Source organism: Ictalurus furcatus, chromosome 1 (assembly GCF_023375685.1).
Source record: "Ictalurus furcatus strain D&B chromosome 1, Billie_1.0, whole genome shotgun sequence".
NCBI lineage: Eukaryota > Metazoa > Chordata > Actinopteri > Siluriformes > Ictaluridae > Ictalurus > Ictalurus furcatus.
In genome coordinates, this window is record NC_071255.1 from 3807786 (window position 1) to 3832527 (window position 24742).

At 41.1% G+C, this 24742-nt stretch overlaps 2 protein-coding genes across 4 annotated transcripts; one reads left to right on the top strand and one right to left on the bottom strand.

Annotated features, from left to right (window-relative positions):
* Positions 1-113: 113 nt before the first annotated feature.
* nlrc3 (NLR family, CARD domain containing 3) lies at positions 114-18195 on the top strand. The gene is made up of 19 exons (XM_053620329.1): positions 114-972; positions 5499-5678; positions 5786-6046; positions 6161-7949; positions 10233-10319; positions 10428-10511; positions 10826-10909; positions 11144-11227; positions 11350-11433; positions 12793-12876; positions 12968-13051; positions 13842-13925; positions 14483-14566; positions 14682-14765; positions 14941-15024; positions 15409-15492; positions 15593-15676; positions 16586-16669; positions 17862-18195. The coding sequence occupies exons 2-19, from the start codon at positions 5561-5563 to the stop codon at positions 17950-17952; spliced, it is 3438 nt and encodes a 1145-aa protein (XP_053476304.1). The 5' UTR covers positions 114-972; positions 5499-5560; the 3' UTR covers positions 17953-18195.
* cluap1 (clusterin associated protein 1) lies at positions 16606-21721 on the bottom strand. 3 transcript variants are annotated; one of them, XM_053620342.1, is made up of 12 exons: positions 21510-21721; positions 21210-21321; positions 20886-20970; positions 20613-20795; positions 20338-20517; positions 20062-20195; positions 19726-19867; positions 19330-19402; positions 19124-19234; positions 18907-18959; positions 18729-18788; positions 16606-18420 (listed from the first exon to the last, which is right to left on the bottom strand). In XM_053620342.1, the coding sequence occupies exons 1-12, from the start codon at positions 21529-21531 to the stop codon at positions 18259-18261; spliced, it is 1317 nt and encodes a 438-aa protein (XP_053476317.1). In that variant the 5' UTR covers positions 21532-21721; the 3' UTR covers positions 16606-18258. The 3 variants fall into 3 exon arrangements, with proteins under 3 accessions (XP_053476317.1, XP_053476327.1, XP_053476334.1); XM_053620359.1 differs by lacking the exon at positions 16606-18420 and adding an exon at positions 18575-18592; XM_053620352.1 differs by lacking the exon at positions 18729-18788 and having other exon boundaries at positions 16614-18420.
* Positions 21722-24742: the final 3021 nt, after the last annotated feature.

A 24742-nucleotide genomic window follows, 5' to 3' on the forward strand; every position in this document is an offset into this window, starting at 1 on the left:
TGTTTTGATATATATATATATATATATAATATATATATTTGATTTTTTTATCCCACTCTGCAGTTAATACTCTTGTTTGTACGTACCCTCGATACTTTCCCATAATATAACCGTACTAGTAGCATAATTTAAACCGACCGGTTTAAAAAAAGCGACCACATCTTTGTAACTGATTTAACTCGTAATCTTTGGCCAGACCGGTTTGAGCTGACTTGAAGGCTGTGGTGACTCCAGTAACCGCTCTTTACAACCATGCTGAGCAGAAAGCATGTCAAAAACAACACTTTTTTTTTTTATTATTTGTATTAATTTGCTGCTGCTGTTGTTTTTCACACCATTCCGTGTAAAACGCTTCAGACTGTCGTGTGTATGAAAATCCCAGGAGAGTGCGCACAGGTTGTTCAGAAACATCATCCGATACCGTGTCTCATTCTGCCTGTCTCTCTTTTCCTGTTCTCTCAGAAGCACTTCCTGCTGCGTGCCAGACGCTCGTGCACTCTGTTTCACTCTGTCTGTCAAGCATGGCCAATTTTTTCAAAAACGTGGCACAACAACGTGCAGTTTGTAACTTTTTTTTTTCTTTCCTCAAAGCCCGTACAAACCAAGTGTTAACAGAGTTAATATGTAGAGACGCCGCGTGTGTGTCTGCATATGAAAGTAGACAAGTGTGTGTGTGTGTGTGTGTGTGTGTGTGTGTGTGTGGCCATGCACAAGGGAAGATGATGCAGGTAAAGGCGGTGAACTAGTTGCTAAAGTGAAGTCGTGCGCACTCGAGTGCGTGACGCGAAGATGCTGCTGACTTTGTCAAAGTTCTATCTGCATCACAGGAAGAGAGCGAGGTGTGACAGGAAGAAAAGAACGAAAGAGGCAGACAAGACGGGTGTTGTGCATGTGTGCTCGGAAATGCAGAACGAGCAATAAAAGCAAAAACATGATCGCAGACGAAAGAGTGAATACACACAACTACACAAGGTGAGAGTTAGAATACTGCATTCTTAAAGTACTGTGTGAGTGTGCGCGTGCCTATAGGAGGGAACTGTGGGGTACTGATGGCATCTTGGACCCCTTTTGTATGTATTTATTTACTCTTTTTTTTTTTGGTTTGGTTCTTGATGTTTTCATTGTTTTGGACCAAATTTCGAATAAATGCTTACGGAATTTCCACTAGAATTTTATTCACTCTCAAATTCGAGCGTTTGATGTAACATCGCACGATCTTAGTTCCACTTCGCCGGTCGGTGTCCATTCATCTGTAGGCTTTTTTTTTTCTACAGTAACTGTTTTCCTGCTCAGTAATATTAAACCATTACGCTCGTACAAAACGGCGAACAAATAAAAAATTTTAAAAAGGAAGCTCTTTGCAGTAATAACTTACAAAAGCTGTGGAAACATTGAGATTTTCAGCACGAATATAAACTGTGTAAGGGAGGACTTCTCAAACCTGAGAGAAACTCTCGATCTGTTCTTCAGTATTAGTCATTTCTTTCTCAAATTATCATGACCGATATCGCTCTGACTATAAAGATGGATTTTTTTTCATGCTACTGTTGTGAAGTACGCATTCAAACAAGCCACATTTTCATTTAGAGTGGAGTCGCTATTTTAGCCTCTTTTTTTTATTTATTTATTGTAATAATGTTCAAAAATTGTTGTATTGGCTATGCGTAATGTTTGTGCAATGGTTCTGGTCAGCTCTCTGGTCTTCACAGGTGAAAACCAGGGCCGAAACCAAGAGTAGACATTCGGAGCTATTCATTCTTGAAATAATTCGATCTAACATGGAACACCTGGGTGACAAGAAACACCCGTCAATCACCTGTCGTGTTCCAGTATTTTTTGAGCGCTCGAAAAATGGGTGGTTGACTATGCCCCAAACGGTGTCGGGGTTTAAGTTGTTCAACATTGGCCTCGCCGTTCCAATAATAATTTCAGAGGGTGTGTATAATTTTAAAATAATTTGTTCAGGTTTTCAAACTATTCTCAATTGATTTTACCCAACCTTATAATGGTGGGGGGGTGGGGGGTTTAACCTTAGAAGTAACCTTGTCATATTCTTTTAATAAACCACAGAGGGTCAGTTGCTCTTCGCTGTAAGCTTATTTAGAGAAGGAGGTAGGAAATTACGCAAGTGTACATAAATGAATGTCTGAAATGTTGTGCTTTTTTTTATAGCATGGTAGTGTGTGTATATATAGACCTCAGACAGTCTTGCACAGAATGCTGAACTATTCAGCTTCCACCGCAGATATGACAGAAAGTTCAAACCCAGCTGTGCAGCTTGGACCGTCTGACACCTGCTGATGAGGTGGCTATTACGGTCATATTCCACTGGAATCTATAGATAGCCAATATGCAAGAAACCTAAAGAAAAATATATTGAGGAAATCATACGTTATTAGACTTGAGAAGAATTTAGAAAAACCTGAATTTTTCGAGAAATTGTTCCATCAGTGATGGCAAGCCGTCCTGGTCCATATGCAGCAAAACTGCCCCAAACCATGATACTACCACCACCATGTTTCACAGATGGGATAAGGTTCATATGCTGGAATGCAGTGTTTTCCTTTCTCCAAACATAACGCCTCTCATCTAAACCAAAAAGAAAACAACAGCCTTCTGGCTTCTCCATGTGATCTTTAGCAAACTACAGACAGGCAGCAATGTTCTTTTCGGAAAGCAGTAGCTTTCTCCTTGCAACCCTGCCATGCACACCATTGTTCTTCAGTGTTCTCCTGTTGGTAGATTCATGAACATTAACATTAGCTAATGTGAGAGAGGCCTTTAGTTGCTTAGAAGTTCCCCTGGGTTCCTTTCTGGCCTTGCGGATTATTACACGCCTTGCTCTTGGAGCGATCTTAGTTGGTCTCCACTCCTGAGGAGGGGAACAACGGTCTTGAATGTCCTCCATTTGTACACAATCTGTCAGAATGTAGATTTGTGGTTTCCAAACTCTTTAGAGATGGTTTTGTAACCTTTTCCAGCCTGATAAGCACCAACAACTCTTTTACTGAGGTCCTCAGAAATCTCCTTTGTTCGTACCATGATACACTTCCACAAACAAGATCAGACTTTGATAGATCCCTGTTCTTTAAATAAAATAGTGCACTCACTCACACCTGATTGTCATCCCACTGATTGAAAACACCGGACTCTGATTTCACCTTCAAATGAACTGCTAATCCTAGAGGTTCACATACCTTTGCCTCTCACAGAGATGTAATATTGGGATCGTTTTCCTTAATGAATAAATGGCCAAGTATAATATTTTTGTCTCATTTGTTTAATCGGGTTCTCTTTGTCTACTTTTAGGATTTGTGTGAAACTCTGATGTTTTGGGTCATATTTCTGCAGATATATAGAAAATTCACAAACTTTCAAGCACCACTGTAAATTTTTGTGAAACTTTATCATACTCTTAATTCACTTTTTTGTTCATTTGCTATGCTTTCCTGTAAGAAAAACATACTGATGGTTTGAATGAAAATCTAAGGAGCACTCATCTGCTATGCTTGTATCATAATTTATGCATGAATTCATCATTTTAATTATAGAAAAAATTGCTTCTTGAGACAAACTATATCTGATTGAGATGCTCTATCTTCTGATATTCTCTGTCTGAAAAAAACAACAACAATACTGTTAATTAATAGTGTCAAATTCATGTTTATTTGTAATATAATACAGCACGAAAACCACAGCTTAGTTATTTGTTCATCCATTTCTACACCCTGTAACCTCATTTTGCTTGAAATTAAAATTGTGACATTTCCTGACTGCATCTCTGAACAGCACTGAAGGGAATGTACAATATTACATTTATTATTCACTGACCCTACAAATATTTCAGACTCGTGATGAAAAAAGCAACATCGACATAAAATATCTCGTTTAAAGAGTGAGGAAAGAAAGTTGTGACACCATTCGTATAAATCAATAATCAAGTAATGAGCCAATAAAGAAATGAACACATGAATGGAAAAATAAAGCAAAAAAAAAAAAAAAACGAATGTAAAGAAATCAACAATTTGGTTAAAAAAAAAAAGAAAGAAATATATTAGGAAACGAAAAATGTAAACCACTGAAAAATAATAATGCAAAGTAAAAAATAATGTTCCATCATGTGATAATCGAGTGGTTAATAAATCATTTCTTAATTGATGGATTTTTTTTTTTCTTTTAGTCTTTGTATTAACTGTTTTGATAACCCAATGATCGATTCTGTTTAACTTCTTTGCCGATGGTAATGGGATGTTTTTATTACCATATCTGCCTGCAAAAGATGACTACAATAGTCATACACCAGCTTATTATACTTCTAGAAGAAGTATATTAAGAGAACGTAGTTGGCCGTGACAAAATTGTTGTGCTTGTGACCAGTGTATTTTTATCTGGCCAGTACAGGGGTGTCGGGTCAGACAATAATCACGTCATTTGTTGATCGCTGTACCGATCGTTATGTGCTCAGCATGCTTGTGGATGTGTATTAAAGAAAAGTCGTGCCGTTTCCTTGGTAACCGGGTGTTTGTTAAAGCATGTGGCTTGTGAGGTTTGTGAGGTAGCGTCTGTCTGGGTCTTGAACGTCTTGAATGCTTTCCCCCTGCTGCGATGCTCTGCATGCATACGCTGACATCCCAAGAGCAGCAAAAGCCTGTAGAAGCACAAAGTGTGTTATAAGCCACATGCATTGCGTGTGCAGAAATGAAGCAGCTATTTGTGTGTGTGTGTGTGTGTGTGTGTGTGTGTGTGTTTAGATTTCTACAAGCCTGTGAAAATGGAGGGACTCTGCAAAAATGGGTGTAATTCCTAAACGGTTAATGTAATTTTTTTTTTTTTTTGGTTAAACCCCTTGAATTAAGTCTGAAAGTCTGCTCTTCAATCTCATCTTGATGGCTTTATTTGAAATCCATCGTGGTGGTGTACAGAGGCGAAAGTACGGAAATTGTGTCGCTGTCCAAATACTTATGGACCCGACTGTCCGTTCGGCACGCGTCCTTATTCGGTTCACTGTTTTTAATAATAGTTACGGGATAATAAAATGAATGATAAACGGAGACATTTAAACATAAAACACTTTAAGAGTGCGCTGTTAGAGGAAAATAATCAACAACCGAGTACGCAACCACAACGCCCTCTTTCCCATGTTGGAAACCTGACCGTTACAAAGCGCCGACACAGAAAACTCTTTCCAAAATATGAAATAAATCTCCTTAGAGAAAACCCTAGTACTTAAACTACTACTGCTTGTTATTTATAGTTCGCAAAAGTGGTAACATCAGCCATGAACGTAGCTTCAGTGTACTCCACATAGCTTGTAGTTTGTTTTTTTTTTTGTAGATTTATAGTTACTCTGCTTGTAATGGTTGTGCATTTTCCAAATCCACGACACCTTTTAAGGTGGATCTAAATAAAGGTATCTCATTGACTTTGTATGTACGACTCTAATACATTGTTTATTAAGTGAAATTTCTAACATGCCTTTAACTCTTCCTTTGAAACAGAGACATGGGTCAAAGGGGTGACCGCGAAATCGGCGTTTAACATCTAATAAACATACAATCACATGAACACCTACAGTATGTACACTGGGATGGAGAGGAACTCTCAAATTCCTTGGCAGGACGACTGCTATATGGTTCTTAAATCCACTCCAAAATCAGGAACTCGCAAAAAGATGGATGGTAAAAACCAACACACACACACACACTCGGTTTCCTGTGTCATTATTAACAAGGATGATGTAATATCATTAGATTAAATCCCATCGTGCTGTGTTTGTTTCAATCAGATGCTGGCTGGTTGCGTAAAAATCAGAAATCACTGCAGCGATTCATCACTGACCCGTTACTGGTGGGCATAGTCAACCACATGAGGAAGTCGGATGAACTGAGTGCAGAAGGCGTGGGGATTATCAAAGAGGCGGGATCTCTGGAGGATAAAGTGCATGCGTTGATTGAGCTGCTGTTCAGAGGTGATCCGCAGGGCAGCACCCTCCAGACTTACCTGCAGAACTCGCATCCGGATGAGTACAACCTCATAACTCTGCATGGTGAGTGTGTGCAAGATCAACTTGCGAATTCAGAGGCAACCATTTAAGTTCAATATTTACGTGCGTAAACGTAGTTTTATTTAGAGACGGGTCTCTCTTCTGCTTTCTTTTTAGACTCTGTTGCTCAGCAACATAAAGACAGCCTCCTCCAGCAAGTCCAAGAGGACATTGAGATTCTATCCCACCAAGCACCCAATCAAACCCCTGGACCTGCCCTGTTACTGGTCGACGGTGTGTCTGATCTGCAACAGAGAGAGCACGATCTCATTCAAGTGTCAGTCAACAGAGGAGTGGGACCTATGCACAGTCGTCCACTGGGACTAGATAAACTCCTCGCTCCGCTGACGAGGGTTAGCACCGCCCCTCGTGTCACACTGACGGTAGGAGTGGCTGGCAGCGGGAAAACCCGATTGGTGCACAAATTCATCCATCAATGGAGTTCAGGGAAGATATGCCAAGAGTTAAGCTTGGCAATTCCTATTGCGTGCTGGGAATTGAGCAGTCTTGAACGGTTGTCACTTGAGAGGTTGCTTCGATTGGTTGTTCCATATGATAACGTTGATGTGATTTTGAACAGTCATGTCTGTAAAGTGCTGTTGATCTTTGATGGGTTGGAAGAATTCCGCTTGCCTCTGGACTTCTCAGAGGCCCCGGCTACATCAGATACACGTCGGGAGCTTCCGGTATCCGATCTTATCACAAACATCATCAGGGGCAACCTCTTACCAAGGGCATCACTGTGGCTTTTGTCAAGGCCTGGAGTTGGGGCAAAAGTACCTGCGGGATTGGTGGATCGTGTGACGGAAGTCCCACCTTTTTTGCATGATCAGATTCAGGATTACATAAAAAATACACACGTGCCAGAGAACTCTTACACACAATTCCAGCAGCCCACTCGGTCGGATTCTGAAACGCAATCATCAGAGGACAAGTCTTGCCAGACATGGGCTCATCTGAGATCCCAGAAACCCTTGCTCATTCTTTGTTCAGTGCCTTGCATTTGTCACATTGTTACAACCACCTTGTCCCACCTTGTAGGGATGGACTTGGAGGATATACATCTCCCACGGACTCTGACAGAGGTGTATGCCCTCTACTGCTGGCCACGTCTCTCTTGCACAGATCCATCCGGCGGAAGCATCCGGAAGCCGCTGGGCACTCTCGGACGATTGGCCTTTTACAGTCTGCTGCGCCAACGTCATACGTTTCTTGAGAACGAATTACGAACTTATGGTATTGACATCCCACCGCCACCAGGATCTCTGGGACATCGGATCCTTCAACGTGAGCAGAGCTGGTCCTCTGATTCTGTGTCATGGCGGTTTGTACACACTTCTGTGCAGGAGTTTCTAGGCGCGCTCTTCTACTATGTGTCCTCACGGCGTGGAATGTTTGATCTGTTCTCCGAGAGCAGCGTTTCATGGCCACGAATTGGCTTCCAAAACCACTATCGTGCTGCACTTCAGAAAACTAGTGCGTCGACCAACGGCAAACTTGACCTCTTCATGCGCTTCTTCTCTGGCCTGTTGTCCTCGGCGGCCGGAGCTCTGCTGGGCGGGGCTTTGGGAGTAAGCCGAGAAGAGCAGGTGACCCAGCGCACGATGGCAATGACTCTGCTCCAGAACACAGTGACAGGATCAGGAGGCGAGGCGGTTAGCATGCGTAGTGTAGCTACAGTCGCCTGCCTGGCAGAGCTACAGCAGGGGGAGTGGATACGCTCTGTGGAGGAGGACCTGACTGGCTGTAGACTACAGGGGAAACTGAAGGGCGGGGTTTGTGCAGTGCTAGCATATCTCCTGCAGGTGTCAGAGTCATGTGCCAATGAGACACACCTCTCAAACTGCCTGGACTTTGCCTCTCTCAAGCAACTACTCCCACAGCTCTTGTACTGCAGCAAGTTGAGGTAACACAAACACACCCACCACAAACACACCCAGACACACATATAATTTTTATCAATAGCGGTTTTCACATGCACATTTCATTTTTCACACTTAGCCACTCTTGGAAACCATGAAACACTCTGAGCTGTGCTTGTTTCACACCAGACTTCATATTACTAACTTTAATCACCAGTACAGTACAGTATGTACTAGGATGAAATATAACCATAGCAATATGAAGGTAGTACTTTAACAATATTTTAACAGAACAAAAAAAAAAAACAGAAAAAACACTTACTGTTTGCAAATATATACACTGTATATACAGTCCTCTCCAAAAGTATTGGAAAGGCAGGGCCAATTCTTATGTTTTTGCTCTACACTGAATTCATTTGTTTTTGAGGTCAAAAGATATAATATATATAATATAAGATGATAGATCAGAATATCAGCTTTCATTTCCTGATATTTACATCTAGATGTGTTAAACTACTTAGAACATGGCACTTTTTGTAGCAGACCATACAATTTTTAGGCAAGCAAAAGTAATGGGACAGATAGTCTTAAAGTAAATAACACTTCATATTTGCTTTCTATAACCGCATCAAGCAGGTGACAAAGTGACATGACCAAATTGTTCTATTTTATTTTGTGTTGCTTTTCCAGGCTTTTACTACAGCTTATTTCAGTTGTTTGTTTGTTTTAGGGGGGGTTCTCCCTTCAGTCTCCTCTTCAGGAGGTGAAATGCTGCTCAACTGAGTTAAGATCTGGTGATTGACTTGGCCAGTCTAAAACCTTCCACTTTTTCCGCCTGATAAAATCTTTTGTTGAGTTGGCAGTGTGATTTGGATCGTTGTCTTGCTGCATGATGAAGTTCCTCCTGATTAATTTGGATGCATTTCTCTGTAAATCGGCAGACAGAACGTTCCTTTAAACTTCTTAAATGATTCTGCTGCTACCGTCATGAGTTACATCATCAATAAAGATTAATGAGAAGCATTAATTCCAGAAGCAGCCATGCAAGCCCAAGCCATGACACTACCTCCACCATGAGGTTCACAGATGAGCTTGTATGTTTTGGATCTTGAGCAGATCCTTTATTTCTCCACACTTTGGCCTTTCCATCACTTCGGTAGAGGTTCATCTTGGTTCCAGAACCTTTGTGGCTCATCTCTGTATTTCTTTGCTAATTCCAATCTGACTTTCTGATTCTTACTGCTCATGAGTGGTTTCCAGCTTGTGGTATGGCCTCTATAATTCTGCTCTCAAAGTCTTCTTCAAGCGGTGGATTGTGATACCTTCACCCCTGCCCTGTGGAGGTTGTTGGTGATGACACTACCATTCGTTTTTGGATTTTTCTTCACAGCTCTCACAATGTTTCTGTCATCAACGTTGGTTGTTTTCCATGGCCGACCTGTTCCATGTCTGTTTGTTAGTACACCAGCTGTTTCTTTCGTTTTCAGGACATTCCAGATTGTCGTATCGGCTATGCCCAATGTTTGTGCGATACCTCTGATCTCTGATTCTCAAAATGGCTTGCTTTTCTCCTATAGACAACTCCTTTGGTCTTCAAGTTGGTTTATCCTTTTTAACAACAAATGCGGTCTTCACAGGGGAAACCATAGGGCTCAAACCAAGAGAAGACATTCAGGGCTATTAATTGTTTAAACAGGACACACCTGGGCAAGAAACACGTATCGGTCACATGTTCTTGAAAAAATGTGTGGGTTCAAACAAAAGTTGTCAAGTTCTCAGTTTTTTTTTTTTAAAGATATCTGGATGTAAATATGAGGAAATGAACGCTGAAATTCTGCTCTATTGCTTCATAGTCATCTTTTGATCTCTAACACAAATGTCTTCAATGTATAGCGAAAATGATAGAATTGGCCTTGCTGTTCCAAAACTTTTGGAGGGGACTGTGTTTATATGGTGAAGTGTGGTGCATCCCTGTGGTTTCTGGGCAAAACACGGACGATGTCTGGCAGGGTAACCAAGGGGGTTGGGGGTTGTGTATAGAAGTCAGTCCGTCCATCCAAGATTCTTGTTAGCGAGGTCCCTCGAGAACAATGGTTAAATGTTCGTAGGATTTACATGGAATCATCACTGTAATCCAAACAGGGTCAAGGTCACAGCAACAAGGCGCTGGAGGCATCCTCGTTCATGCCGTTGGTGTCGAGTTCTACTTATTGTTATTTGTGATACTGATTGAGCATCTGTCTTATATGAAATGTCTTCATTGTCTTTGTCTTGTCCTAAGGGAATGCAAACGTTTGCATTTTACTGCATGTGTGTGCATTTTTCAGGATGGAAAATAATAAATTTAAGGACGATGCAATGGAGCTCCTGGGAAGTTTGCTAAGCGCCAAAGACTGTCATATTCAATCACTAAGGTATAATGTGTGTACTGTACGTACAGATATATATACTGTATATCTCTACTCTCTGGTGTTTCATTAAGCTCTCTCTCTCTCTCTCTCTCTAATTTTCTCTCGCTATAGTATGGCAGATAGCTCGATTAGCAGTAAGGGGATCAAGCCACTGAGTCGAGCTCTTCTGGTCAATCGGACTCTCACCACACTGGAGTAAGTGTTCAGTGTAACCGTGTGTGTGTGTGTGTGTGTGTGTATGTATACATATATATATATATATCTCTACCTACTGTGCCATCACCAATGGATGTTTGAGTTAAATGATTTCAAGCGTCATTCATAGGGACACAAGAAAGTCAATGGATTGGATTTTATCCAATTCCCTCATCCTAAACTTCATTATGTGCAACTTGGACCTGATGTGAGAGTGAAAAATCAGATAATATACTAACTTCGTGGCTCGTCCAGCTTTTATTTGTCCCGACACATGGCCTCTTTATTTATTTAAAAAAATTTTTTATTAACAGTCTCCATGGCAACAACATTGGCACCAAAGGAGCAAAGACATTGGCCGATGCGCTGAAGATGAACCAGGTTATCGTGTCAGTCAAGTGAGTTCCACTGAAATACAGTAGACGTTATAGATATGCAAGTGTATACTAAGTGTATACTTTGTATATTAAATTTTATGTCCTCAGAACACAAAAACCTGGACAGTGTTACATTTGTAATATGAAATATTGGCAGTAATATAAACTAAACTGAACACAAGATCTAAATCTATAGAGTAAATATAACTGTACAGTGTTGTTGTGTATTTATATTTGTGTGTGTGTGTGTGTTAGTCTTCAAAGTAACCAGATAGGGGACGAGGGAGCTCAAGCACTGGCCGAGGTTTTGCAGTCAAACAGGAAACTCACCACACTAAAGTAAGTGTGTGTTGCATTTACATTGAAATTGCATTGTAATGTTCCCTTAATTAATTTCAAGAATTTTTTTTTATGTTATCATGTATTTTGTGTGTGTGTGTGTGTGTGTGTGTGTGTTTCAGTGTTAAGAAGAACAGTATAGGCCCAGAGGGGGTGAAGAAAATTGCAGAAGCGCTCAAAAAGAACCAGATATTACAAGACCTCAAGTATGAAACATGCTTTTGTAACACTTCACATTAAGGTTCACTTGGGTGAGGAATAAAACACTTGTGAGCATGCTGTTACAGGAAAATAATTAACAGTGAAACGGCGCGATGCCCAGCGTGAAGAGGAGTTCTTTTTACCACCCTGAAGTTGATGTTTGTCCTGTAACAGCATTCCAAAAAGTGTTGAATTCCTCTTATACCATGACAATTTGTCAACAATTGGCATTTTTGTTTTTTTAAAAAAAATAAAAATAAAAAAAAGTTAGTTCCTGTTATCACTTATGTTATAGCTGCTTCTCTTTTTTTTCTCTCTTGATGAAAAAAGCAGCTTACCACATAACTGAGAATCCAACAGCAACATCTGTATCGCAGCTCGTGTTACATGATAGTTGTGCGGTCATAGAAAATGAATCAAGCAATCATTATTAAACACGTTAGCGTAACGTTAGCAAGCCGTAAATTCTGCATAAATACACGCTCAGTACATGCCAGTTGTATTAACTGATGTTTGATTAAAATCCCGACTACACGTTGAGCTAATTTTGAATGTGTTGACATTTTACATCTATAGTACGCTAAGCTATGGTAATGTTACTTTATGCGGTTATTCTCGGTCTAATAAAGACAAAAACTTAAGGTAGGTTAAAACGAGCATCTTTTAATGTCGCTATTACGTTAATAACCTAACCTGTGAATTATTAATGTTGTTATGTTATTATGATTTTTTATGTTGAAAATCACGGTCGAGTTAATGTAAATATAGGCGTGAATAATGTTCGTTAATTAAGAGAATCTTAACGCGTTAACACCTATAGTGTACTCTACGTTGTTTATTAATTACTAGATCAAGCTAGATACACTCGCTAAACCAGCGTATTAATCAAGTTCAGATTGGTCGTGCTTGCCCTTATGCAAAAAAAATAATAATAATAATAATAATTGAAGTATTTAAGCTGAAGTTTTCTCAAAGTATGCTAATGTATACTCGTGAAGCAGCAAAGTAAATTAAGCATCAAGTATACTTACAGTTTTCTTTTATTATACTAGCATTTCTAGCCATTTTATATGTATTACATGTTCCAGTTTGCTTTAATTAGGTCCAGGTTAAATCATTCAGCGTGTTTTATGGGAACAATTGTAGTCCTGGATAGAATATGCTCAGAATAAATGTTTTAATGTACTTGCTATTAAAAGTATTAACGGTAAACTAAGGTATCATTTATATTCGTATTACTTGATTGATTTTTGTTAACGTTTGTCAGTGTTAACTAACGTCATGAATTAAGCTACTACTAAAGGTATTCAATTTTCTGTTCACGTGCATGCTTGATTATAATGGAACATTTGCTTTTATCTCAGTGTGTCTGGAAATCATTTGGGAGATATCGGCGCACTAGCGTTGGCTCAAGCACTAGCAGTCAACCATACACTCCAAACTCTCAGGTATTATGTACGCGTGCACACATACACACAATTGTAAATGTCAGCTCTAACTCCACATCGCTCACGATCGCTTGCTTTCTGTCTCCATCAGCCTCCGGAGTAACTCTGTTAGTGACAGGGGGATGAAGGCTCTGACTCAAGCCCTGTGCTACAACAAGGGCCTCACTAAACTCAAGTGAGTATGTGTGTACACAAAGGTTTTTAATCTCCTTCCAAATCAAGGTCAAAATTTAAAAAGGAAAACCTGAAACTGTGTGACATGTTTTGTTGGGTTTCACGATGAAAAGTGTATTTTTTTAAATATATATATACACAGTATCTGACAAAAGTGAGTACACCCCTCACATTTTTGTAAATATTTGATTATATCTTTTCATCTGACAACACTGAAGAAATGACACTTTGCTACAATGTAAAGTAGTGAGTGTACAGCTTGTGAAACAGTGTAAATTTGCTGTCCCCTCAAAATAACTCAACACACAGACATTAATGTCTAAACCGCTGGCAACAAAAGTGAGTACACCCCTTACATTGTAGCAAAGTGTCATTTCTTCAGTGTTGTCACATGAAAAGATATAATCAAATATTTACAAAAATGTGAGGGGTGTACTCACTTTTGTGAGATACTATATATATATATATATATATATATATATATATATATATATATATATATATATATATATATATATATATATATACACACACACACACACACAACTGTGAGGCCGTCTGTCCAGCAGCTTAAGCAGGACAATGATCCCAAGCACACCAGGGACAAATTTCTTCATTTAAAAAGGAAAATGTAAGACATTTCTGAGACATTCTGGGCATTTATGAAGGGTAATAATTAGGGTATTAAAGGAAAACCTGAAATAGTGTGATATTATTGGGGTCCTCATAATGTAAATTGGATTTTCATTTTAAACAGTACTATGCTATATTATGTGTGTGTGTGTGTGTAGCCTTAGGGAGAACTCCATCGGAGTCGAAGGTGCTCGAGCCATCGGCCGAGCTTTACAAGAGAACCACACACTCCGGGAGCTTGAGTGAGTACATTCCTCGCTTCTCTTTTACCGTATCGTACACTTTAATGTTTCAGATTTCCGTCTGTATTCCTGTAGTAAAGAGTCCTATTGCTTGATTTTACGTCCATGTGAAATAGAAGCCAATTGAATTAACGAGCAGGACAAAAAATAAAAAAGGAAACACGAGGTAAATAAAGACTGTGATTTTGCTCATTTAGTCACCTCTACTACAGCGCCCCCTACTGGTAGTGGTTTCTTCCATTTCTACACTCGTCCAACTTTATCCCTGCCATGGATTTTTCAGGCTTTTTAACATTGTTAGTTTTAAGCTAATGTAAGTGTACCTTGCAGTGGACAGCAAAAAAAAAAAACAACAACAAAAAACAACTTTTAGTTAAGAAAATATAGTACTTCATTTTCCTACATCAAGACACGGAGCTCAATCGGGCAAAAAATCCAGGAATCTTAAACAGTGAGATTTTTTTTTTTTCCTTCTGTGAAATTTCAGTAGTATTCTAAGTTTGTTGGGACAGCCCCAGGGATTTCTAAATATATTTGTGTGTGTGTGTGTGTGTCAGTCTTACAGCGAATCTTCTTAATGATGAAGGTGTGAAAGCCATCGCGGCAGCAGTGAAAGTCAACAGAGCTCTGACTTCCTTGCAGTGAGTCTCACACACACACACATACACACGTGTCCCAGCATCCCAAGAAACACTAGTTTTGCAGGATTCACCTTCTCTATCTGTTTGTGTGTGTGTGTGTATGTGTGTGTGTTAGTCTCCAGTGGAATTTCATGAAGGCTGGTGCAGCTAAAGCTCTAGCTCAGTCCCTACAATCCAACACGTTCATCCAGCTCCTGGAGTGAGTAGATACAGAGCCATCTCTATCCAACTCTAGTTTCATTTCTGTCCTGGTATTGTTACTCCTATGGAACAATAGGTGCCTAAAGTGTTACTACTGTGAATAGTTCTTCTTTCTGATTGGCTGATCGAGGGTGTGCATTAATCTGTGTGTGTGTGTGTGTGTGTGTGTGTAGTCTCCAGGAAAATGCTCTGGGTGATGATGGTGTCGTCTCACTGGCAGGCGCGCTGAAGGTTAACTCCTCTCTCATGGTGCTCTAGTAAGTTAAACACGCACAAACACACACACTTGTCTTACTATCCTTGTGAGGACCTTCCATTGAGAAAATTATTTAATTCCAACTCGCGCCTTCGGCTCTTTTATGTTTTCATTAAAGCCGCGGTTTTTGTAAAACTCCTTGTAGGCACAAGCCAAACAATTCTATCCTTGTGATCATCAATGACATTTGGTCCCCACTAAGATGTAAAAACATGCCCACACACACACAGCAGGTAAAAGTGCAGCGTGTGGTCTGGCAGTAAGCCTTAGAAATAGGTCAGGTTCCAGGAAAAGGCCTACATCAACTTCCTGTCTTCCTGGAAGAATGTACGAGTGTGTGTGTGTGTGTGTGTGTGTGTGTGTGTGTGTGTGTGTGTGTGTGTAGTCTTCAGGGTGTATCGGCGGGTGAAGCGGGTGCTGTGGCTCTGGCTGAAGCTCTGATGGTCAACCAAAGCCTCCACACACTCGAGTGAGTCTGTCTCAATCGCAGTCATGATCTGTATACTTAATTTGCTGTCATGCGTCATCTTAAAAAAAAAAAAAAAAAACTGTTCTCACCTTGTGATCAGTCTCCGCGGTAACTCCATCGGCATGGGCGGGGCCAAGGCTCTCTCCAGCGCGCTGAAGACCAATCGTAGCTTGAGAAGTTTGAAGTGAGTAGTGTGCTGTGCAATATTATTTTTATTTTTTTAATATGCTACCATTTGTAAGTATACCTTGATACCTTGACACTAGCTTCAAAACGAAACTATTATAATAAATAGTAATGCGTTTGAAAAGTAATTTTTATAATATACTAAGCGAAGTACAATTTATTATGAAAGTTATAACCAGATGAAATTATGCTCGTACATATTTGCGAGAACGGTCAGGACTTGCGTCACTGTCCTGTTTGTCCTTGCAATGAGCTCTCGTGGGATTTTCAGCTGACCTTCGCTATCGGTACTAGTTGCTACCTAAAAGAAATACAAATGAGAATCACTACAGAATCCTATCCTGAAATATCAGCGAACAAATCATTATTACAAAATGGCAGACATGTTCTTTTTGGGGCGTTCGAAAAGGAACTTTTGGGGCTTTCAAGATGGGAATTGGGAATACATGCTCGCCATTCGCGTAGCTAAAGTAACCGGAACACTGTTGCTAAGCAACTAGAAGATGTAGGTGCAGGAAATATGCTAGCTAATGACTAGCTAGAAAGTAGGCTTTACATGGGTGTTTTTTTTTTGGGGTTGTTTTACTAGGTTTATAGGGTGCCAATATTTTCACATTCTCTAGCAGTTGGACATATCTATTCACCGCTAATAGTTAAATCGTTCTGACATGTCACCACCAACACTGCTCCTGATGCATGTTATGACACGAGAACGGCTAAAACAGTCGAAGAACCTAATGGAAGAAACTCTTTGGCTGTACTAGGATTCGAACTCGCAACGTTCTGGTCAAATGCACGGAACCTCACTCCTGAGCTAGCCGTCGAGAAATAAAATGCTTCGAAAATCTCTGAGGGATTTTATTTACCGATTTATTTATTTTAAAGCATGTTTGTTTATTGTGTGTAGTCTTCAGGAGAACTCTTTGGGAATGGATGGAGCCATCTTCATTGCCACTGCTCTCAGAGGAAATCATCAACTCACTTATATAAAGTAAGTTCCCTGATGTTAACAGTTTGCAGTGGTGACTGATCGGAAGGTCGGGGGTTCAAGCTCCAGCACTGCCAAGCTGCCACGGTTGGGCCCTTGAGCAAGGCCCTTAACCCTCTCTGCTCCAGGGGGCGCTGTATCATAGCTGACCCCAACTTCCTTGCATGCTGGGGTATTCGAAGAAAAGAATTTCACTGTACTGTAATGTATACGTGCCCAATAAAGACTCGTTATCATTGTCATCATTATCAAAATTCATACAGTAGAGGAACTAGAACTGGATCGGGAGTCAAGGACTAAAGTCGATCGTTCATTAAAAACAAACCACATAAGGTTCGTCGTAACTAGTTAACAGAGATCAGAAATTTTCCTTCACCAAAGTGCTTTATACGGTGCCTGGTTTTGTAGTTTATCCTATAATCCCATACGTTTATATGCCCCGTGACAAACAGTGGAATTCTGCGAGGTGGCTGGAAACAGAGTAGGCTTGTTTACTGCACCTGCCTAGGAGTTACGCGCTTCAGTTTAGAACGGAACGTTAAAACTCGCTCGTACTCGTGAATAGTCCGTAAATCTTAGCCGGTGTTTTAATATTAATACCGGGAGGTTCATCGAAGGCGTCAGGAATAGAACCGACCTCCGTGGCCGGAATCCGGTGTCGTTATGATTACAGCAGGCGGTTACGGATCCAAGCGCGAATAACTGGGATATCCATTTGGGCAGCAGAAAGGAAAGCGGGCGGAGCCACTTTCGGATGAATTTCATTATTTCCAGTCACGACGCAGATGTTCTGCACTGTTATGTGTCTCAAGAGACCTTGTTAGGAAAATCAAGCTCGCGAGGAAAAGCGAACGGAGGGAACGGAGCGTACTTGGACCGCTCGCTAGTACCGAGTGTTCCTCAGCATTGTTACACTCATGCTGTTGTGTTTAGTTCTGTTTGAACGGTAGAGCAGGCTGCCAGTCCCGGACAGAGGGATGTCAATCGACTGAATTCAGCTGCTGTTTGAGTGTTTTTATAAGATGTCTGTAGACCTTTGGAGTTCTACTTTACCTGTTGATGTCTAGTCACTAATTAGAAGGCAAATCACAAGACTTGTGTGTGTGTGTGTGTGTGTGTGTGTGTGTGTGTGTGTGTGAGTGAGAGAGAAGAGAGGAGTCATTTGCATGCATGTTTAAATTTGTGAACTTTTCAGTCTTCAGGGTAACGGAATTGGCGAGTCGGGAGCGAAGGTCGTTTCGGATGCCATACGAGCTGACGCGCCAGAGTGTGTGGTGGACATCTGATGAGAGAGCGCGCGCGCACACACACTCAAGCTGCAAGCTGTACAAATTACAACCATTTATTTAATTATATGGATTAGTATTTATTATTATTATGTATCAGTGCTGATTCTATTTCTTACTGTATAATATTGCATACAATATTTTATACTGCGGTTTATTTGTTTAAAACAAAAAAATAAAATACAATAAACATTCCTGTCAGCTGAAGCATTTTATAATAAACTGTAAAAAAAAAAAAAAAAAGTTTAACAACGTGTGTGCGAATTTATTGCATAATATTACATTACATTACATGGACTGTAGTAGTTAGAAGTCATTGTCACTCTCCTCCAGGATCTGAGGTTGCAGTGACCTGGTTGGTCGGTTGTGCGTGGAGGCGGAGCCTTCCAGACTGTCGTTTTCTTCGTCGAGATCTTCATTTCCCTCGTCTTCGTCGTCGTCGTCCACATCGATCTCGCTGTCGTCCGACTACAGGGACCGACACGCAAAAAACGGTTACGAGGTTGCTAGCTAATCAGTTGGAGGGTGCAATCGGATTTATTGTAAGCTCCGCCCTTCGCAAAATCAGGGTAGGTGACCTAGGAAGACTCTCTGGTGTCCACGTGTTTACGGCAGGTAAGGGAAAGGGAGGAAGGTTCTACTAGTGCACATTCACACACACACACACACACAGTAGAGACATCCAGTGGGCTGTTGGGTTCTTGGGGTTTAAATAACTATGCGAACTGCTACCTTCCTACACACACACACACACACACACACACACACACACACACCTGTCGTTTCCTCCGCCTCCGGCCAGTGCCAGGGCGGTGCGGCGTATCCTTTACTCTGGGCTGAGTGAACGAGTGTGAATGAGAGAAAGAGCAAAGCCACGCACCAGAGACAAAGGAAAAAAAAAGATATACAGTTTATATATACATATATATTTCAACGTGTTTTGTCTTGACTCACTTCATCGGAGTCGCCTCCCTGCATGTTGCCAATGAGACGTCCACCAGCTCGACCTACAGCAAGAAATAAATAAATTAATCAATCGGGATCGCTCGCCAAAAATGAACTACAGCAACACTAACTGGACAAAAACAAAACTAAAACGGATCTTTTGGGAATCGTTTGTGAACCGTTAGACCACGCTGGACTGTGCGGTGTGTGTTTGAGCTTCGGGTACCCGGTATCTGCGCATGGCGAAGGGGGAACGGTTTGGACGGTCGACCTTCCTCGATGTCGCTGTCCGAGCCTTCGTCTTCTGGGATCTCCATGTCGGAGTCTTCCTCTCGCACTAAAACGAGAAAAGTGGCGCTTGACTGTGTGCAAGGACGTGTCGATGTGAATTACTGTGAGAATGTGTGTGTGTGTGTGTGTGTGTGTTACTACCTCCACTCGTCATGAGCCTCCTGTCCTCCTCACGTAGCTTGATTTGCATCATTTTCATGGAATTTTCCGTTTCCTAGTCCGACACAGAAAAGTATAATATGACACGACAAAGTAAAAATGCCTCGCTTCGGTTTTTCGTTTATCTCTTCGTGGGTAGAACGAGTTCGAAACATAACGCAGAAGTTATGTTTAGTTCGCCATCATTACAGCTTTGTATCAGTGCATTACTGTAAGTGTGCACTACTACTACTACTACTACTACTAATAATAATAATAATAATAATAGTAAGTGCTATTAATATAGCTGGACGGTGCGATTTGCGGGGTCCAAGCACCGAAACAGCTCCTTTTTTAAAAAAAAAAACACTCTGTCCACGTGGACAGAGTGTGTTGTACCTCAAAGCGCTCCTGCTCCAGTTGGTGGTACTCGTCCAGCTGCTGCTCTAGGGAACACAGGTTGTGGAATTTCTTCACATACGTCTCGTACTGCTTTTGCAGCTCCTCCTCGATCTTCTCGTACTCCTCCATGAACGCCGGCCTGCGCACAGGACCATGATCTCATTCAGAGTGTATAGACTTTGTAGCTGCATGTCAGTGCACTATTTATATCTCTTAATGCTCGAAATAGCCATATCTGTGGTGGGCGTGGTCTAAACCACAAGGGTATTAAATATAAATAAATAAATAAATAAATAAATAAATAACAAATGTGTGTGTGTGTGTGCGCGTCACCGAACACTTTGAAGTGTCTGTAAGCGTTTTTGGTTTCTCTCCAGCTCTTGTTTTTTCTTCTCGATTTTGGCGTCCAGGCTTGCCTCGTCGGACGCCACGTTATTCAACATCTCCTTGGTCTTCTGCACATTCTCCTACACACACAATCAGCAGGCTATTCAATTGATATTATATTACATGAACCAATCAGAATGCACATTCACTTGACTCTGTTGCGTAGGGCATGCGGTATCTGTGAATCATGCTGTGGGTGCGCGCGTGTGTGTGTGTGTGTACCAGGACGTCTTTCACAGCCACTCGGAGCGCTCGTTCCACCTCAGCGATCTCCAGCGGTCTAGCGATGGCAGCAGTCCTGCTCTCTCTCAGGTCCTCCTCACGCCCCAGGAGGTCGTACAGCGATGCCCCCTTTGCCGTGATCTCAGAGCCGAGCTCACGCGCTGCCTTTAAATCTGCTATCTATGCACACACACACACATGCAAACACAATTAAAACGATAATAATAAGGACAACGTTTACGCAAACACACGACCAGAGAGTAAACACCACTCACCTTGGATGCCAGGTTGAATTTGAATTTGCTGCTGGGGTCGTCGGAGCTGGGCTCGTCAGCGCCCGTCTCGTTGGTCTTCATGGCGTTGTAGAGGACGCTGGTGATCTTCAGCATCTCTTTCACTGCATAGCCGTCCGCCTGGTACAGACGCTTCAGGTTCATTTTGATATGAGCCTTTGTCGCCTGTGAATACAAACACACACACATACACATCTATAAACGTCGTCTTCTCACCAGCCTCTCCTGTCTTCTCTCTATTGAAGTTAATAATACCATAAACTGAGCCACGGCTTTGATGAAGAACACTCGGTCCGACTCTGTGTCGACGTCACTGGGGATGTCCATCTGTGGCTCGTACCTGCGTGAGACAAAAACACTCAGTTTTATTTTTAGGTGTGTGTTTTAGTTTCCATTTTAAAATGTTTAAAGAGCCATTTTCAACTTTTCAAATTTAGTATTAAACTTTGGTATTATTAACATTCTATATGTCTGAATGTGAAACTAGTGTGTGTGTGTGTGTGTGTGTGTGTGTGTGTGTGTGTGTGGATGGGGGTATTCATTGGATAGATATGAGGGCTATATATATGCATGCATCACCTCTTGACAAGCCACAAGAGGATCTCTGCGACCAAAGGAAAATTCGGCGTCCGGAAGTTCTCCATGGAGATCAGTCGAGGGTAGCCGAGCGCGCGCATCATCTCTGTAAAATCTACAAACAACAACAACAACAACAACAACAACAACAACAACAACAAAACACCCAGACGTGACATAAAATCCCAAATGAGTCCACTCCAGTTTCAGGGTGTAACACTACAACATGCAGAGAAGGTCATTGGGGCGAATACTTATGCAACGCACTGTATAACGTACATATAAATAAAAGAACTCGCTTACTTCTTAGATCTCTGAACGACATGGTTGATTTCTCCCCTTTTTTCTCCCAGCGCACTTCAACGGAATAAATGCGAGAAATTTTTTTTTGTAATATTATGTTGTTGTTGTTGTTGTTTTTAACAAGGTAACTATAATTATCCAGCTAGTTAGCTCAACATTTTACTGTATAACATAACGCCGCCATCTTATAGCATCTACAGCTGTATCCGTCACTATAGCAGCCGCGGAGCTACGGCATATCAAGCAGGACAAATCCGAGATAATACGAAACGCATTCGCAAAACTGTTCTACGGTCTTGACCTTTTCAGGTAATATTAATATGTTTTAATTAATAATGATAATAATAATAATAATATCATATTTAAAATTGACTAATTAAAATAGTACAGCCGGTTTTACACTAATCAATCAAGAAATTGAGTTAAGGAGTGTTTATTTATTTATGCACTAATGTGGGTTGCCAGTTTAGCATCATATAAAGTGCATGGAATTGAGTCTGTATGTCTTGTGAGGGAAATTATTCCTTTTTACTTTGTAATAGTTTTGTTCTTGTTCTGTTTCCTTTCATGAGAGGATAACGCCTAAGAAGGCCATATCATGCCACTTAGATTAGTACATAATGTTCCTCTGCTATACAGAGACACAAACATGTTCTTCTGTTCAAGGTTCGTTTGAACATCTTCTAAGATCCCTAAAACAAAGCCTGTTTGAACTGCCTCAAACTGCTTCTTATCGGTACACAGAAGTGTGTCATACTCCGAGTTTCATATATACACAGTGCACCCGGAAAGTATTCACAGCGCTTCACTTTTTCCACATTTTGTTATGTTACAGCCTTATTCCGAAATGGATTAAATTCATTACTTTCCTCAAAATTCTACAAACAATACCCCATAATGACAATGTGAAAGGAGTTTGTTTGAAATCTTTGCGAATTTATTAAAAATAAAAAACAACAAAAAAAAGCACATGTACATAAGTATTCACAGCCTCAGAGGACGAGTCTGCGAGTGTTGTCTAATTTCCACGACAATTTGGTGTCTCCTGGCTGGGCTGCGCGGGTCATTTCAGCTTTTCTGGACAACAAGCAAATGTTCGTAGAAAAGTTTTACCCTGAAGTCCGTGTTGACACGCAGGGGATTTGTCCTTTGTTGTCCAGAGTGAACGACCGATGCAGCCTTACTTTAATGGCATCCAATTCTAATACTAAAATCTTGATGATTCCTACCAGTCACTGAATAGTCAATGATTTAGAATTAGCATTTTAAGTCATTGTGTATTGCTGTCTGTGTGGAAGGGAGTCAATGATTTAAGAAATGCGTGTATTACATTGAGAGAAGTATTACATGGAGCGATTTCTTATAAGAAGTTCCAGGAACTTTGCCTCTGCGACGGCAGAGATATTGGTGTTTCTTAGAACACAGCTTCAAAACTAAGATATATACCGACGGGTATATATATAGAGAGAGATAATAACGGTAAAAATATTTGCTAACGGAAAGAGTCCGGTTCGAGGAATAAATAATAAGAGAGTACTTATTAAGAAGTGCGAGAAGCGCAGTATTTTTGCGGCGGGTTATCATCAAGTGACATTCCCCATTGACTCATTCCATCATATCAGCGGTACATGATCTATTTGGCAAATTTAACGCACAAGTAAATTTTACTGAGATAAAAAAAAAATAATAATTAAAAATATATATTTAAAAAAAAAAAAAAAGAAGGGAAGAGAAAACTGTAAGTCCTACCAAATTGCGGTATGTGGACTCGCCCTCACAGGTCAACTCTTTTACATTCTTAAGGTTTGCTCTATTGAACCTATAGGTTATATGATTAATTGAATGTCTAGAGAGTTGGCACACACTAGAACCTTTTCTGTCTGTGGACGAGAATGCATATTCACTTGCTTTTCATAGCATGTTAAATTGATTAAAACTTTGAAAGTTTTAGAAGCTGTAAAAAAAAATAAAAAAAAATAAAAATGGGAAAAACATGTAGCAAAGCACATCCTGAGACACATGCTATGGTATGTAAAGGGTGCTCTTATGTTGGTTCTAATATCACATTTATGCGTGTGAATTATGGGGAAGGATGTTTGAACCAATAAGATGTATGGGTTAAAGAATGCGCTTTCCCAGAAAAAGGTAGTTTTAGTCTCAGACAGTTAGAACAACAGAAATTTAATTTGGAGACAAAGGAGAGAGAGAGAGAGACCCCTAAAACAAAGAGCGAAGTGCACTTTTTGGCTGACTGGAAGGCATTTGCTGAATGGCAGAGTGAGGTACATAAAAGACAGAAAAAATGTCAGGCAGGGCCCTCATCTATTTCTCAGTGTGATAAATTTCAGAAAGCCGATCCTGACCTGGACTCCGCCCCACCATGACGCCCACAGCCAGGAAGGAGGAAGGAACCTGCAGTTGCAGAGGCACCTCCTCACGATGAAGCGGCCCAGACTACACCACTCTATCCGAACCTGTCAGAACTGAGCCACCAACCCCCACCGAACTATGCGCCAGCTGTCCTGGCTTCACCAGTGGCGTTACACACGAGATCCCAAGTGAAGGGCCCAACAACATTGCTGCCTGAGGGTTTCAGACCAACAAAATCGGACAGAGAAGGGACAGTGCATGCTGTGGTAAATGCCCCAATGCTAGAAGTGGCCGGAGAAGGAGACCCTATGCTAGTTCACAGAACCTGGACATTGGAAGACATCAGGAACAGCATGACACATCTGCCAGCGCTCCGCGAAGTAGGAGGACGAAAGTTTGGGGATGAACTTCAGATATTCTGCAGAGAATTCAGACCCACCACTCATGAACTACGATGACTGCTCATGGTGAAACTTGGCATGGACTGGGTCAAGGTTTCACGTGAATTCCCACTGAATGAAGTCCGTCTGATCAAACCACAGTGGGATGATGGAGTCAACGCAAGGTACAGAGCACAAATCGTGGCGCTCTAGCAGAGGCTGACGAACACCTTTCCTGTGCGACTGGACATGACAAAAATAGCAAAGTGTAAACAACAAGACTCAGAGACTGTATCACAGTACCTTTCCAGGCTCACTGAGATCCATGATCCAAACTCAGGCTTGGAGAAAGCCGACGCTTTGGCAGATGGGCAGGCGGCCGTCACAGCATGGGAGGCACATCTCAGAATCAGCTTTATGAACGGCATGAAACCAGAAATTGCCGCTATAGTCAAACAACAATGCATCACCTGGGACACCGGA